Below are 17,782 nucleotides of genomic sequence, written 5' to 3' on the forward strand. Positions count from 1 at the left end.
AATATATATTTAATGTCCTATTGTTAGCAAGTAAGAAAGCACTCACCAGCAGATGGATGTCTACTGAAGCCCCTACACTTGAAAACTGGATAGCTGTGATCCACAAAATTTATGTGACAGAAAAACTGACATTTTCTCTACGACTTGAACAAGAGAAATTTTAAAAATGTTGGGTGCCTTGGATTTCATATATAACCTTAGCAAACCTGACTTTGACTGAACATAGAAGATGGTACTAACTCTCTTCCCTCAAGGTTTTTCTTTTTAAAATTTTATTTATGTGTTTTCTTTTCTGAGCTACTCTTATGTTCACGGTTGCCTTTTGTGTTTGAATTTCCTAATACTAAATGTACATGTGCACCGTTAGGCTCTTTTTTTTTTTTCTTTACATTATAGTTAAGAATGCTGCCTTGTGTGTATACATACAAATGTATTTATGATCTGTTTTTTGATCCTATTAGGTTCTCAGTTCTCAATAGTTTCGCAGGTCTCTGTTGGAATGTTCTTTTACTCTTCTGTCACAACTCCTGCCTCATATCGGACACTTGTAACTCTTTCACCTTGTGTGTCAAGATGCCCCACAATGCAGACTGGATTCAGATCAGGTAACATGTTGACCCACTCCATTAGAAAGACAACGGTCTGCTCAGAGTGATGCTGTCAGCCACTGTTGAACTGGAACACAGCACTTCATTCCAGTTTACATCAATAAATCTGCAGTGATTGAGCTGAGATCAGAACTTCCAATTTGGATTTACTCATTTTAGACTTTAATTTGCTTTCTCTGTTTAGATCAAGCCTTAGATTTATTCAGTTATAAATGGAAGACTGTTCTTTAAAGGATTCCTGTGTATCTTCAACATCCAACAGGACGTTCAGAGGTGTAAAGACCAGTGCATGCAAAACTGCAAACAGTCAGACTAGTATTACCTTCCCTTGTGCTTTTACATAAAAAGGGAAAAATCCATAGAGCCATTACTGGTATGTGAAGTAAAAGCACACAAACACACTCCTCCAGTGGTCCTAGCTGACCGGATTAAAACTGATCTTTAACAGGTGGCGTATTCAGTCTGGAATAGTGTGATCTGCATTGTTCTGAGCCACTTTGTATTGGTCCCAAGTTAGAAAAAAAGTAAGGGCTCCTACACCGCTGTATAAATTTTGGATATTTTTTCAGTGCACACATAGGATGGACAGCTTGGGGGCTGTGAGGAGATATTCACTGAATCTGATTAGAAAGAAAAAAAGTGTTACATATTCATAAATATCTAAAACCTAACCATGCCTTCATAGAGCAGAGGGAGCTGATGCAGGACTGTTTGACTTCTGTGACAACAATCTAGTGAATAAGAAATGGTGAGGTTTAATATATGCGTATGTTAAATATCCGTAACTACAAAATGATGCTCACAAGTGCAGAAATCCAGCTGTATACTATGAAGTCCTCTGCCATAAAATAGCTTAAAAATTGTATTACATGTAGAAAATAAGAAATAAAACACTAGAATGTAGTCTGTTCACACTGGAATCAGAGTTAAAAGAAGGAAACTTTTTAAGCAAAAATTGTTCAGTTTCCCTCAAATATATTTATTTTGCACGTTAACCCCCCCAGGCCCATGGACTAAAATGCCTAAGTGTGAACAATGCCTTCCACCTCCCGGTACTCCAAGGTAAATAATTCCACTGCAAAACATCTGATCCTGACTGAACTCAGCAGGAGTTCCGGTTCTAGTTCATCACATCAGTCACACAAGGATTAAAGGCTTGGTCACAGACAGTAAAACATTAAATTTTTTTATTCAAAAAATCTTGCCTATTAAGGAAAAACACAATAACATTTGTTTAAAAAAAAACAACAAATGTAAAAACAACTCACAGCTCAATATAAGTGATCAATACACCTCAGCACTGAAAACTGTACATCGCTAGACAGGAAATCTTGCCAAAACAAACATTAAGAAAAGCACTACTCTCTTGAAACTCTTCAGTATCTGTTGATTCGAGTTTGATGCAATTGTTGTGATTAACTTGTGATTTACTTAACGTAAGCAAAAATTGATCTGAATGGATTCAAACATGGATCTGTTTTGCCAAATCACAGATCAGTCCATTAAAGTTGCTAGTCAACACAAAATCAAAAACCCAAAAAACTAACAACAGGATTTTACAGCATGCAACTGTAAAATCCTGAAATACAAAACTCCCTGAGCACCTTAGTCATACATAAAACATCCAAATGTTTCCTTTAAAAGCAGAAGTAGGAAGGTAAATAGGTTAGTGTTGAGCTAGAAGTCGCTGCAACAGAAAGCACTTGCTGCTAGAGGTGGTGCCTGAACAGATGCATTCTGGGTAACACTGTATGTGGACAGATCAAACTGAGGATGGAAGTGGGGAATGTGACGATGTATTTTCCTGGAAGATGGCAGTGTTGGGGCTAGGCCAAGTCTGGATCCACTGTGTTTTCCATCCTCTGTACTTTGGAGGGAGTCCCTGCACAGTCTTCATCCTAAACACAAAGAAAAAAATAACAGGTTCCTTTCACTGCTGTCAACAAACAACCAGATGTAATGAGATTAGTTGAAGTAAAGAAAAAAAAAAAACACTGCTCATTTGCCATCAGACTCTGCTGAGGTGCTGAGGCTATAAATAATAAAACTGTTTAAAAAATTTCAGCTGGGCCAAATGTTCATGCCAGTAAGATCACGACTGTTATGCCGCGTTTCCACTGCGTGGTACCGGCTCAGCCTTTTTCCGTTTCCATTACGAAAAAGGACCTGGAATCTGATACCCGGTACTAGTTTTTTGGTATCACCTCCACTGAGGTTCCAAGCGATACTAAACTGACATATAATACTGCAGACCGCTGATTGGTCAGACGGTTTTCTCTGTGACCTGCCGTTTTACAAAAAACAGTGGCAAAAGTGGACAGTAAATATAGCGGTACATTAATCCACATGGTAACAGACCAAAACTACACCATGGCTGGTCGAGGAGATTCAGTCTTTGGTGGCCAACGTAAAAATTCGGACGAGACAGCATGCAACGAGCAAGTTTTCAGCAACTCTCTGAGCAGACGACACGGAAATCATGCGCCACATCGCAATGACGTCCAGGGTACTGTAATAAAGTGGGTAGTATCCTGTAATGGAAACGGTCTCCAAGAATACTGAGTAGAGCTGAGTCGAGCTAGTTCCACGTAGTGGAAACGCAGCATTAGTGGCCATGTTAGCGGGCTAACAAAGTGGTCACACAGGATGCTGATGCTTACACAGTGCATCTTCTAGAAAATAGCCGAGATGCTCATATTTCTACATGATCAAGTCCCTCAAAAAAAAAAAAAAAAAAAAAAAAAAAGACAGCACAAAGCACTGTTTAGAGTATCTTTAATACATCCCCAAGCAATGTTGCAAATGTGCTAATGCTATTGCTAGGTCTTGTGTGTATTAAGACAGGGGTAAAATGCATAGACCTAAATTCCCTTGGAGAAAATCAAGTAGACATTTCTAACTTTTATTGCTGTCAATGTCCCAGAAGATTTGGGCAATCTAGGGACATGGTTATATTATTGACATTTTGCTTTGTGAAAATAGTGGAAAGTTGCAAATGCAAGGTTACTACTCTGAAGACCTCAACAAAATAAAAAATTCAACATTTTTCCCTCCCAGGTTTCCAGACTAATTATAAATGTTTCTCCAATTGTATATGGCATATAGTCTTAGTCACAAAAGAGTATTTTGTATTCAATTAATGTAGACAGAAAACAATCAGTTCAAATTGTAAATCCCCCAGGAGATTTAAAAAAACTTCTGCTTTTTTCCCCCCATCTTTTACTGTAAAGCAGAGAGGTTTTTGGAGTTGTAAGCCAAGTGCAGGCTCCTCCTACCATGTGCATCCAGATGAAAAGGGTGGCTTATTGGTTTGCATTTGGATAGTTAAGAATTCCGACACACCAAATTTGATGAAAAAGTTGTATTGCTATTCCTATTTGTGCTTTTAGATGCTTCTAAATCCTCCTAAATTGTGGACTTTTGCAGTCACATGATTGCATGTATCAATAAAACTTTGTGGCCAAATTAAAAATGCGTCTTTCATGTTGTTTGTGTTTGAGCATCCAAACAATAGAGTGGAATGACTAATATACATATTGCACAGTTAGCATGAAAATGGTTAATATAGGTGCATTAATTTAATCTAATTACATTAAATATTTTTGCCACACATGCAATGATGAATGTTGTTTACAGTGTCATCAGCTCACCTGCAGTGAAAGGCCTGGTGTAGTGGGAGACTCTGACAGCGTTGGGAAGTCAAGCTCAATGTCCATCACATCATCAAGAGCCAGATCATCACTGGACGGAACGGAAAAACAAAAACCCAATATAAACGTAGGCAGTGAAGTCAGACCTGACAAACTGATCTCAGAACTGTTGCATTAGAAACAAAATCCTGGTCTTACATGTTATCGAGGACCTTATCCTGGCCCTCATCCACCGGCGGGTCCCAGGCATGCAGTTTGACCTTCCACAGTTTAATCTGCTGGTCCCAGGAGCGACGGCTGTATTTCCTGAATTTATTGGGGGTCTTCGGGTGAACACCCGGCTGACGCATGTGTCTGGAAACACCAAAGGGAGTAGAGGATCCACACCATTATTTATGTACATTTTGTGCAAATAATGGATTGAAACCTGTACTGACTCAGGTCTGGTGTATGTCTACAGACTCACTTAGGAACTTCTTTGATGTATCGGTCATAAGCCAGTGTGTTTTTGCCATAGTTGATCTGTTTCTGTCGCCGTAGCAACACAGCCTCGTCTGTCTCGATGTTTTCTCCCTCTTTGGAGTCACAGCTGCAGCACAAACAAATGTGAGCATTAAGCATGAATGAACAAATATGGAGATGTCACACACAAATCCTACATACAGGGTTCTATTTTAATACCCATCATTTTAAGCAGTTTACCCTTTTATTTTGAATGGCCCAATACTGACATGCCAGGAAACTATGAAGACAAGTGGGTGATGCCATGCAACAAAAGTCCCAGGTTGACCTAGGTTGGAGTAGATATATGGTCGGCTTCTTGTCCCACAAACCACAGGAACACTCCAAGAACACAACTGATGTTAACCATCATTAATTCATTTTGATAAATGACCTTCATTTTAAAAGAAAAAGAGGAAGAATTCAAGATTTTTACATCACATGCTCATAGTATGAAAAGTGAAATGCGAGAGAAGAAACTTCTTAAATATAAATAGGTTGTGCTTTCTTTCCTCTGAAACAGCAATATCTATGAATATCTTTGGGTCATCTTGGGCTTGTAGAACCATTTTCCTATCAATTTATAGACCAAACAATGAATCAAGGACACATTTGTTAGTTCCAGCCCTAGTTTGATAAATAACATTGTTTAAGGTAAGGCACTAACATTAGCCACCTTACTGCACACTTAATACAAGGATCACTACACTCCACTTAAGGTTAAGTTAACCCTTTAGGCGTTTTCTTTTTTTTTTAATATTCAATTTTGATATCAAGATTTCAAAAAGCTGTCCATTTCATTCAGTTATGTTGCTTGTCACAATATTGTGACTTTAGCGCTTAAACAGTTAAGTAGCTGTGAACTAGGGATGTAAACAGTTACTGGACTATCAATCAATTGCTGATAAGAATTTGCCCGGTTAAATTATTAATTGTCAGTTAATTGCCCTTTCCCACGTCCTGTCCGAAGGTTCAATTCAATTCAATTTTATTTGTATAGCCCAATATCACAACAAGGTTATCTCAAAGGGCTTTACAGAGTCAGTTGGAAGGTGGACGGTTTGTCCGCGCTGCGACGCCGCAGCTGGGATAGCCGGTCATCGAACCGGATCATGGCGTTGATGAGTTAGAACTGCTTTAGGGACATGGTGGAACGAAACACAGACCAGCCCGTCTCCACTGAAATCTCGCTCCATCGTGTCCGTGATGCAAAGTCAGAAATGCCCATTTCTTCTAAACTGCCCCTCTTCAGATCCATTCATTTTATTGAATTTCTCCGTTGAATTTCTTTAGTTCTACTCCATAAATTTCATTGCCTGTAGTGTATCCAATGGTTCAATAAATCAATCATTAAGGAATATGACATGCTTTTTTCATGAAGTATATAAATAATACTTAGCTTTTATTCTTATAGACCCTATCAAAAGAGAAATTCAGGCTCTCAGGAAAATTGCCGCTTAGTAATTAATCGTTAATTGATCAATAAGGTCAACCAACTAATGATTAATGGATTAATCGATAATTTGCATCCCTACTGTGAACTACATGAGACTGCGTGAGTACTGTATACAACACAAAAGAATCACCAGTAACTAAATACAGGCCCATTAATAGGAACCAATCAATGTGGGTAGAAGTTGAAACCTATTGTCACTAAGTGCAAATATTATTGTGAAATTACTCAGAGAACAGCTCAAAGAACTGACTGCTAAATCTGGAGGTCAGCATCAGGCTGACTTCCAAATTTATTTATTACATTTTGACTATGATGATCCAGTCACTCATTGATTTATTTATTTATACTTAACTTTGAAGACCTGTCTGTTGTTAATTGAACCCAATTAAATACCCGTTGTTTACCTGGACAGATACTTTCATTAACCATAGGAATGACTTTAAAGTTATGAATTTTGTACGTTCAGTAAGTGCGAAGTTCATTAGGTGATTTTGTACAGGGTTTTCTGATGCTGGCTTTTCTTATTAGAACTATTATTTTATTGGTATTTAAATATCTGCTTTGTTGACCTCTACAGATAACATTGGTTTTAAGATATTTAAAGGCATATTTCCTTTGCTTGTTAACAATTGTTAACAGCATACGGATATGGCTAAGTGTTGATGCCAAATAAACAATTGTTCCTGGTGTTTCTTTAACATGGGTCAGTGCCCAACACTGTGTAGTCCATATCTGACATTTCTGTTTTTGACCTCAGAAAAGTGATGGTGAATAACTTTAAAGTTTTTGTTTTACTTTTAAGGATATATCATTTCACACTTGGTGATTCTATATACACGGTTTCAGCTTTTGGCTGGTGGGATTCATGCAAAAGAGTTATTTTTGTTTTAAAATTAAATTATGCATTGATATGCTGATGAATATGAAAATCAAATGTACAGGATTTCAGTATGTGCTTACAGGTCCATGTTCAGTCAAAAAAGGGGATGGTAAAATAAGTAAAAAGTGTCAGGATGCTAACGTACCTCTCTGAAGAGCCAGAAGAGGTCTTTCTCTCTCTTTGGGAAAATTCTGAACCCAGTATCCTCCTCCTGTAACTGAACAGAGTGCATGCATACAGTCAATAAAGACTCCAACAGTACAAAGTCTGTACATTTGCTGGAAAAGACAGTAAAACAGTAGCAGCCCAGTGTGGGTACCGTTGCATGTCTCTGTGGGCACCCATCCTCATCTCGTCATCCTCCACTTGAGTGGCCCAGTCTGTCTGACTGCGGCAGCGAGACACTGGGCCTGAACTCTCTGGAGTTGTGAAACTACAAAGGAAACACAGGAGAGGAAAAACAGGTAGAAGCACATTACACTCGGTACAAGGTGTTGCTGCTGTGATGTGAGCGAGTATGGACATGCCTATGCGTTGCCAAGCTGGGTCACAAACTTCTTCATCAAGGCTCATGGTGCTTGATTCAAATGGCATTTTTAGATAATCTACTTCTATTTCCACAAAAAGCTCTTAGATAGTATTGATGGCAGATTCATGACTGCCAAGAAGTGAAAAACTAATCCAATATGAATGCACAAGGTACTTAATAACTTTAAGCAACCTGTTATTTAAATGCAACAAAATTCTGAATATTAATGCAGGTCATGTAGGCAGTATATTTTGACGCCCCCCATCATTTGTGACTTTTATCATTCTGTCCTTCACATCCTAGAGATGGACGGCCAAAATGAATGCCCACATTTCTTGTCACAAGGAGGAACACACCTACAGACCCATGCCCCACTCACACTAATATTCTTCAAAACAAATAACCATGTTTGGGCCTCATTTCCATACATTAACAGTCTATTAGATTGAAAAATCAGAGATGTAAAACCTCGTGTTTTTCTGTATCCAAGTGTCCAGACAAAACTGAAAGACTGCACACTGCATTTTACTCATGTCTATTATTGCTTTGTGTAATGAAGATGCATCTGAAACATCAAATCCAGGGTCAGCATGGATCCATGAATCCACCTTCATGAAATATTCAAGTATTTGTGTCTGCTACATCCAGTATTATACCTGGTGCCCACAGTTTGAACTAGACTAACTATAATTTGTCTGAGGCTTTGGACCAGTTTGTTATTGTTTCTGAGTTTAGTGCAGAGATACTTTGTCAAACAAAGGTCAAGGGAAACTTTTTTTTTTAAACAATGAAAGAAACTATTTGTTTTGAAACACACCCATGTCGGTGTGGACAGGACATTAGGAAAACAAATGTACAAATAACTCAACACCAACCTTCTAAAGATGAAGTTTAGAGGAATCGAAGCTCTATTACAGTGGTTACTATTTGTGTAGTGGTGGACCAAAGTGAAATGAATACAGAGAAAGATCGGAGTGAACACACTGTTGTACAGATAACAAAACCTTTCACAAACATACAAACTGTAAATCTATTTTTTATAAGTGTCACATTACATGGAATGTCTGCTGTCAGAGTGTCTGTGGTCAGAGTAGCCACTGCTCTCAGGATCAGTGCCATCTCCATGTCTGCCAACCCGCAGGGTTCCATCAACGGTTCTCTTCCTGCCATTGGACCACCGAGAAGGGACACAGCTCCTACACAGAAAGAGGAGGAAGAGGAGGTGGAACACAGAACAGGGTTACACAGGCAGCTTCATGAAAATATCCAGAGTCTAGATATGTGTGACAAATAAAGTATATCTCTAGTTAGATCTCAAGAGCTGTTTTTCCCAAACTTAGGGTCAGGACACGAAATGGATATGACAATCAGTTTTTAAAGAGGTCATGACAAAAATTGCAAGATGAGAATTAATTATAAGATTCTTGTGGCAGAATGTAACTGTAGGTTTACACAAAACTAGTTCAGAAAAAAACTGACTTACTTTTGTAGTTGTACTATATGTAGTAATACTGCACTGTTTACTCTATTACATATATATGAAAATTAGTTACATATCTTAAAAAAAATTTTTTTTTAATTATGTTTATATGATTTGATGCAGCACTACACTAGTCATCTACCTACATACAATCCAAAAGTGATTTCACATTGATTAATAACATTAAAATTCTCCCACAATTTTGTTAGTGACAAATAGTACTATATAATAATTTTAGAACCCTTTAAAAAGAGCCATTGAGCAAAATGTGTAACACCTGAATAATATTTTGTTGAAAATGCTTCTGTTATGTCACCATTTGAATCAGGACTTTTACTTGTGCTGGGCTACTCTCAGTTTACAGAGAAAAACCACAGTCCTTTTTTCTTCACTGGGCTGTTCAACTTAACAGCAATGATAACAATGATTATCTATTCATTATACATGTTTTAGGTCCCTGGGTGGCAAGTTTGGGAACCCCTTGTCGAGTCTTTCTTCCAAGTATCTCATAATCAATAGAGCAACAATACATGTCCTTGGTCTACAGGTTTCTCCCGCCATCTACCAGCTGCTTCCGACCGTTCTGGGTGTCTGTTCACTCATCCATGAAACTTTTAGTCCGCTTTGTTCTGAATCGTATACTGAATTGTTTCAGGGCTATCAATCGAGGGTGATAGGGAAGAAAGTCATAGTCAAAACCAGCCTAGTCCTTCAGTACCATCTCATGTAGCAGCTCGTCAGAGACTGGCGCAAAACTCCAGGTCACCTCTGACTCTACAGGTCTCACTACGTCCTCTCCTTCTCTGTGTAGGTTAAATATTCAAGTTCCTATATTACATATAACAAACTCAAACAAATAACCCAAGCATTATAAAAATGTGACCCGAGTTCGTAACCTTTGTCCTAGGCTAGCAAAGCCTGCACAGCACTGGACAATGAAATGTTCTGAGAGCGAAGAAAAAAGGAGCAACTTCCTTCAACTAAAGGAAAACCAGGAAAACGAGCTATCACTTCAAAGAAAAAAAAACAGGAATACAGAATTATCTAGCTAACATAGTTCGAGTAAAGTTCATGTTCTTCACTAAACGGACAAAGAACAGAAATTGAATATTTTAGATAAGGCAAAACATTTACTTACCCAGTTTTATTCCTCCTGCTATGGGCTTCTCCTCGTCTGCTTCCGGCCCAATCAGACATTTTGTTAAATGTGCAAAAGTGAACGGTTTTGTTGAGAGGTACAGAACTTGTGTGCTGTTCTGGGGGGTTCTCAGCAGACACTGTCCACAGATAACCCGCCAACTCTGAAAGACGCGCGTCTGCAAACAATCCCGGTGGTCATGTGACCGGAAAGAACGGCTACGACTACGAAATTCTGTTACGCTAATAATTTTATGCTAGTTTGACGAAAGACCTAGTCAGTTTCTAAATCCGCACAGCAATAACAGTGTCACAACAGTTTAAAAACCATATAGTGACAACCGAGTCTAGATTATTGAAAAGTCCACAAAGAGAACACGTATTTATTTCCCCAAAAGGAAGCAACATATGAGTGCGTAACTACACGGACAGTTGGACCGAACAGCGGAAGTAGCTCTTCTTCCTTTTCAGAATTATTGGCGGTGGGAAGATTATAAATCAGTGAATTACCGCCTCCAATCGGTATGCTTAGGTACTAACCCCTCTGAAACTGGGATGAACATTAAGGCTTTAAGGACTGCACTTCAGTGAGCTGAGGCGTCCACTTCAGCTGCTTCTGTGGTTGAGTTGTTGGTTAGAGAATGTGGTGAAGAGGAGGAGGAGGAGTCAAACTGATTTACTGCATACATACATACATACATAAATATATGTATGTATATATGTACATATGCGATTTGTCAAAACAGAGGGGGCGATGTTAGTTACCTCCGCCAAGGAGGTTATGTTTTTGCCAGGGTTTGTTTGTTTGTTTGTTTGTTTGTTTGTTTGTTTGTTTGTTTGTCTGTCCGTTAGTGTGCAACATAACTCAAAAAGTTATGGACAGATTTGGATGAAATTTTCAGGGTTTGTTGGAAATGGGATAAGGAAGAAATGATTACATTTTGGTGGTGATCGGGGGTGGGGGGGCCCACGGGGGGGGGGGTTGGGGGGGGCACTGATCAGCCTTGGCGGAGGTCTGCGCTCTCCGAGTGCTTCTAGTTATTTATTTATTTATTGTAAAAAATGGAATCACTTTTAAAGATGTTGTAGATCTGTACAACAGGACCACAACAAGCTACAATCCAGGAGAGCTGTTCCCCAGATTGAACCTGACCAAGCTGCTAATACTGCTGATGATACATTCTATGTTGATGGTCTAACACTGCAAAAGGCTGCTGATTCAACTGATGTACATGTAATTGAAAAAGATGAAGCTTTTGTTACTGTACATGTAAATGGAAGTCCAGTTGAGATGAAAGTTGACACTGGTGCTAAGTGTAATGTCAATGTCAATTCAGACATTTAAACAGATAAAGAGAATTGAGCAATTCAAAGTAAACAGGAAACCCACAAACCTTGTTGCATATGGGGGCAGCTAAATTAAAACTGCTGGTCTTGTTCAGCTGCAGTGTCACCTAGAGGGACAAACACACACACTGCCATTCTTCATTGTTCTTGAGGATGTTTTGCCACTACTTTGTCTTCGTGCATGCAGAGAGATGGGACATGTCTCATTCAGTAAAGATGTTCATCAGTTAAGTCCTGCTTGTAGTGATAGACATCATGCAGCAGTCTATCGTGTCAGTCACCAATGGTGGCAAACTACCATAGGCTTATATCCACAGGAGAAAAGAAATAAGGCCATTCATCTTGGTCATGGAAACTCACAGACCATTTATTCTGCACATGCTCACAACAGCATTCCAGTGCACACAGGTGCACACGTTCTAGTATGACATCATTGCGCACGCTATTTTAACATGCTTTGTAACCATTAGGCCTGTAACGGTACACAAAATTTTCGGTTCGGTACGTTTTCGGTTTTGAAAGCCAAAGTACGTTTTTTTTTCGGTTCGGTACGGGAAGAAAGAAAACCCCTCAAAATGTCTTTTATACATTTATGAATTTTTGAACATTCTTCCCCCAATTTTTGGACACAACAGAATATAGAAAAACAGGGATAATATAATTCTGCTGCTATAAATCAAATAGAAAATAAAATATTACTAAACGTATTTTAAACATTAGTATTGCTCTTTTCCCTGAAAGGGAGTTTTGAACAAACAACAAAAATCTAATCACATTTCTGTCAGTTCACATGCTGCTTTAAAATAACAAAAAAAAAAAAAAAAAAATTCCACATAAATTGCAACAAGGTGCGATTTGTCAAAAACACAAAGGGGGGATTTCTTTTTTTTTTTTTTTTTTTTTTGTCGGAGGCGGGGGGCGCGGGGGTTATATGTGGGGGTTCAGTCCATAACTAACGTAATAACTAACGCTGGCGTGAAACGAAAGTGAAACTTTACATCCTTTCAACTCCTTTACAACTTCCAACTCCCGGGTTCTATTCCTCTATTATACAGTGTGTGTGTGTGTGTGTGTGTGTGTGTGTGTGTGTGTGTGTGTGTGTGAGAGAGAGAGAGAGAGAGAGAGAGAGAGAGAGCTAGTGTCAGTGTTTTACAACTACCGTAGTTCCTAGGGGCCAAACAACGTCCGTCTTATCTGCGTCTCTTTCCTCATTGTTGTCTTTCACCTGAACCTGAACTGATCCCAAACAGGACTGTAATGATGGTGGAGGGTCTTCAGTCTCTTCCCTTCAGGTTGACATCATATTTGTAGTTTTTTTTAACCTTATGGAAGCTGCTATTTCATATTTCGAGTCATTGTGCGCTAGTTCCATAGGTGGAATGAAACCATGAGCTAAGCGCCTCTGTATCCTTGTTCATAGGCTCAGTGACACAGTTACAAGTCTGACTGAAAACCTGTGAGAACTGAGCAAGAGTGGAGGGGTTAATGATGTGACAGCGTCAGGCAGCAGTGCGAGGTTTAGCTGGGCTGCAGGTAAGAGCAACTTCAAATAGTACAGGCATATGATTAGAGAATACTGCATCACAAACTTCTAAGTTAAAAACAGGCAAACCAAAAGATAAAACCAGATCAAGTGTGTGTCTGCGTTCTTGTGTGGGACCAGACACAGACTGCACAAAATTAAAAGATTCACTGAGGCTCAAAAAGTCCTTTGTCATTGGCTTCTCAGGACAACACACATGAACATTAAAATCCCCAACAATAAGGACACGATCATACTCAGGTATGATTTCAGCAAGGAAATCAGAGAAGTCATTTAAAAAGTCCTTAGTGTATTGGGGAGGGCGATAAACCACTGCATACAACACAGTGTGAGAGCAACACAGTTCAAACAGGCTCAAATCAAAACTGGTGAACGAGGATGGTAAAGATAGCTGCTTACATTTGTAGTGACTCTTGGAAACAGTGGCAATTCCTCCACCTTGGCCTGACATCTGTGGGGTGTTCAAATAGCAGCAGTTTTGGGGCAACAGTTCAGCGAAAGGGCTGGAGTCACCAACACTCAACCAGGTCTCAGTCACACAGAAAAAGTCTAAACCTCAGGACGTGAAGAAATCCTTTAGAGCAAAAGTTTTGTTCGCCAGTGGTCTAGTGTTTACAAGATCAATCCTGGCAGGAACCGGTGGCTTTGTGCCATCAGGAGTCCGAGTGGCCTGACTCAGCCGCCTCAGGTTACTCAGATTCACCCCTCGCCAGTGGGGATGGGGAGTACAGGGGCCGTGGGGTGGTGAGTCTGCTACTGTAGAGGTGAGGGCGTGGGATGTCCAAATATGATGATGATTATAATAATTATAATGTCTGTTTTAATTTTTAATGTGTTTTAATGTTTTAAACAGAAATGTCAGGCTTCTGAAAAGTATGTTCATTTCTATGTAATCAATACTTGGTTGGGCCTCCTTTTGCATAAATTACTGCATCAATGTGGCGTGGGATGGAGGCGATCAGCCTGTGGCACTGCTCAGGTAGAATGGAAGCCCAGGTTGCTTTGATAGCAACCTTCAGGTTATCTGCATTGTTGGATCTGGTGTCTCATCATCGTCTTGACAATACTCCGTAGATTCTCTATGGACAGGTGAGTTTTCTGCACTGTTAAATGTAACTTGTTGTTTCAACGTAAAAATATAATGTAAAGGGCTGCCTTAAAATTTTATGTTAGGTCAAAAAATAAATGTTGTTGTTATAACACCAATAGAAGTTATCTTGATTAAATAAAATGTCTTGTGTCAACCCTTGTCTTAGTTTGGTTGATTTAGACTTGTTAGTTGACCTAAATTCATTAAGTAATTTTTTGAAATAACAAATCTATTTCAACTCAATTAAACTTTTCAGTTATGTAAACCTTTTGTTTTTGTGTATTTAAATTATATTTACTAGTTAACTTAACTTCTTTAGGTAGCTGTTTGAAATAATAAATCTATTTTAACTCAATTAAACTTTTCAGTTATGTTAACACAAATTTGTTTCAAAGATGAAAATAACCAATCAACATTCAGTGTCACTTTTATTATTGCACACATTTTAGCAAACGGTCAGTCTTAAACTGTACTATGGCTGAACCTCCGGCACTAAAATTCACGATTTAAATTATTCGAGCATTACAAAATAAATGTAGTATTTTCAACTGGGTTCTATTTTTACGTATTTTGGTGTCTTAATGAATGATTGGTGCAAACAGCTTTGGAACTGGTCCAGTGGATTACCTAGGCTGACAGATGTGAAACAGCAACTGTGCCATTAAGTGTCTGACAATGTTATGGAAAGGATCCCTACAAATAGATCTTTTTGTCAAAGAATGAGCTCCTCTTTAAACAGAAACAGCTGATATATTGCTTATCACCAGACTCCACTGACAAAAAAGTAAATATTCTATTTCCAGATTGTATTACTTTTGGTGTTTAAGGGCCAGTGAAGATAGTAACTTACTTTTTAAAAACACTAACTTCAAACAATAATACAATCAAACTAAGGGTGTATTCACACCTGCCTTGTTTGGTCCGTTTAAAACGGACCAGAGTTCGTTTGCTCCCTTGGTTCGGACCTTTTGGGCTGGTGTGAATAAAAACCACCGAACTCTGTTCCGGACCAAACAAGCGAACCGAGACCCAGTTGAAGAGGTGGTCTCGGTGCGGTTCCATACGAACCCTGGTGCAGTTCGTCTGAGGTGTGAAAGCAGGCCGGACCCGATCCGACACAGTTTGGTTTTTTGTACCTAACGAGCTCCCGTCGTGCGTCGAGCATTATGGACAACAGAGTTTTACCAGAGAAGCGCTCAGACTGAGGATAGGCTACGGAGCTGAAACTGAGCCCTGGTCAGATTTGGAGCTCGAAGTGACACGCTGCCTCTGGGCAGATGTACATATAACACAGCTGCTAGAAAGGACATATAAAAACTCCGACGTTTTCAGCTTGTTCAGCGAGAGAATGATTAGGATGACGGTTAGATTTGTCTGTTGTGCTAGAAATAATAAACGACTTCATCACCCCCAGCAAACTTTACCTGCGTCAAGGAATTCTGTACCTGGTTAAACTGAACGGTGATATAGGATAGATACACATAGGTAAGCAGTACGGAGCACTAATGCTTTTGGAGAACAGTCTTTTCACATACTAGCAGAATTCACACTTCAGACCTGTTCTGTCTGGTGTGAATCAGACCAACAGTCACAACATGATGTGCACATGAGCGCTGTCCTCCATAGCCGTCTTGCCCTGTGTCTTCGTCATTGAGAAATGAATTCTACAATACTGTAAACCTGACGTTGCATCAGACGCTCTTGCTGCTTTAACACTTGTGCAGACGTCTGCATATGTAAAAACCGCTATGACGGTAACAAAAACAGCAAAATGTCCATGATTCTGTCCTTTCACTTTGGACTGAGCGCTTTAATGGACACTGCTCATTTCTGTCCAATGGTTGAACGACCTCAGCACACGTGGTTTTGTTTACAGATTTTGGTCCACTTACAAAAATGTACAGTGTGAATACGAACCGCACCAAATTAAAAAAAAAATGATAATAGTAATTTGGTCCGGACCAAAGCAAGTGAACTATCGGACTTTCCTGGTGTGAATACACCGTAACTGATTCAGGAAGCAGTGTCATATCAGTCCCCGGACTTTTACTTGTTTGTCTGTCTTGTGTGTTGTTTCCTGTTTTATTTTGTTAAGTTTCCCTCATGTGTCATGTCTGGTGTTTTTACTTCCCTTCCCTGATTGTTTCCACCTGCTCTGATTACCTGACTCCTCCCTGATTGTCTCCACCTGTGTCCAATTGTCTTCCCGCCCTCTTGTGTATTTAAACCCTGTGTTTTCCCCTGTTCTGTGCCAGTTTGTTTTCCTCCGTTTCAGTGTGATTACGTACCGGCGTTTTGGATCCTGTCTGTCTACCTGTTGTGACCTGTTTTGCCCTTCGACCTCCGACTCTGCCTGTTCCTCTTCTGCCTGCTTGTCTGACTTCGACCTGGTTCGTCCTCCACACCTGAGTTTTCGCCTGACCCCTGTCTGATCATCCGCCTTTTTGCCCAAGCCTGTTTTCGACCCCCTGCCTGGACTATCTGTATGTGAGCGTGCCTTATCCCCATGTACGTTTGCCTGTCTGATTGTCCTCCCGTGTATGACCTGGTCTGTCCCCTGACTCTCCTTTGCTTTCTCCTAGTCGGGTTCCCCTCGTGTGCTCCCGACCTGGGCTGTAAAGTGATTCACTTGGAATCGGAAGCCGTGACGATTCCCCAGCGCAGTCCCGCTGAAGATTTATTCAGTACTTTCCTGTGTGAACTAATTATACTGACTGTATCTAATAAATTCCCTTTAACTGTATTCCTGTCTGAGGGTCTTGCATCTGGGTTCAGTCCACGTACTACCAGCTCTAACAAGCAGTAGACCAGCAACTCTAGTCTTCTGCAAAGTAAAACGACTTTTGGGGGCAAGCAATATAATGGCTGTCTCTTGATATAAAGGATCTTAATCTTTAACTAAAAGGTCTATCACTGTAGAGATCTTTTCAACAATGTTGTAATCTACTGGGCTAATTATAAACTGTTTGCACCTATCAGTCATTTTGACACCAAAATATGCAAAAAACTAGGACCCAGGTTTCAAAATACTAAGTTAAACAGTGACAGAAAATCTTGAGTTACTCATTCTCCTTTCAGTATTGTCACATGAAAGAATGTGTGCTCAATATTGCCCCTTAACACAAAACCAATAGTAAATTTTAAAAAAATAAATAAAATACGTATTTTCTTAGCAAGTCACTATGTAACATTGCTCATTATGAAGAAAAAAAGTACAAATAAACACTTCGAATAGCTGGCATATAAACATGACCAATTCCATAGAACTGAACTGGCAAAGTTCTTGTGAGACTGAAAAATGCATACTTTAACAATTTAAATGTTTTCAGTTGCTAATTTGAAAAGATGTAGACACACAGAAAAAACATTGCGTTATAAAACTTTACGTACAAAAAACTTCAATCCTGTATCATAAAAGGTCATGCACAAATGAGCCATCAGAGTTCAGGGTCACAAGGCTTTCAGAAGAATTCTGTTTCATAAACCGAACACATGTTGAGGGCATAAAAATGACCATTCGGCACGGCAACAACACTTGGGAAGCCCATCTGGAAACTGTCT

The 17,782-nt window shown here is 39.4% G+C and overlaps 1 protein-coding gene across 2 annotated transcripts; it reads right to left on the minus strand.

Moving 5' to 3' along the window:
• Positions 1 to 1,768: 1,768 nt before the first annotated feature.
• slbp (stem-loop histone mRNA binding protein) lies at positions 1,769 to 10,692 on the minus strand. 2 transcript variants are annotated; one of them, XM_030146133.1, is made up of 8 exons: positions 10,243 to 10,692; positions 8,680 to 8,820; positions 7,415 to 7,528; positions 7,241 to 7,306; positions 4,725 to 4,847; positions 4,457 to 4,612; positions 4,259 to 4,349; positions 1,769 to 2,506 (listed from the first exon to the last, which is right to left on the minus strand). In XM_030146133.1, exons 1-8 carry the CDS (start codon positions 10,299 to 10,301, stop codon positions 2,435 to 2,437), a joined length of 822 nt encoding a protein of 273 aa, XP_030001993.1. In that variant the 5' UTR covers positions 10,302 to 10,692; the 3' UTR covers positions 1,769 to 2,434. The 2 variants fall into 2 exon arrangements, with proteins under 2 accessions (XP_030001993.1, XP_030001992.1); XM_030146132.1 differs by having other exon boundaries at positions 7,241 to 7,312.
• Between the last annotated feature and the right edge of the window lie 7,090 nt (positions 10,693 to 17,782).

The sequence above is a fragment of the Sphaeramia orbicularis genome, chromosome 10, assembly GCF_902148855.1.
Source record: "Sphaeramia orbicularis chromosome 10, fSphaOr1.1, whole genome shotgun sequence".
Taxonomy (NCBI): Eukaryota; Metazoa; Chordata; class Actinopteri; order Kurtiformes; family Apogonidae; genus Sphaeramia; species Sphaeramia orbicularis.

Coding starts and splice junctions, on each gene's coding strand:
- slbp (XM_030146132.1), bottom strand. CDS start 10,301: ATGTCTGATTGGGCCGGAAGCAGACGAGGAGAAGCCCATAGCAGGAGG. Junction 4,350..4,456: donor GATAAGGTCCTCGATAACAT/GTAAGACCAGGA, acceptor CGTTCCGTCCAG/TGATGATCTGGCTCTTGATG. Junction 2,507..4,258: donor CACCAGGCCTTTCACTGCAG/GTGAGCTGATGA, acceptor CTTTGTGTTTAG/GATGAAGACTGTGCAGGGAC.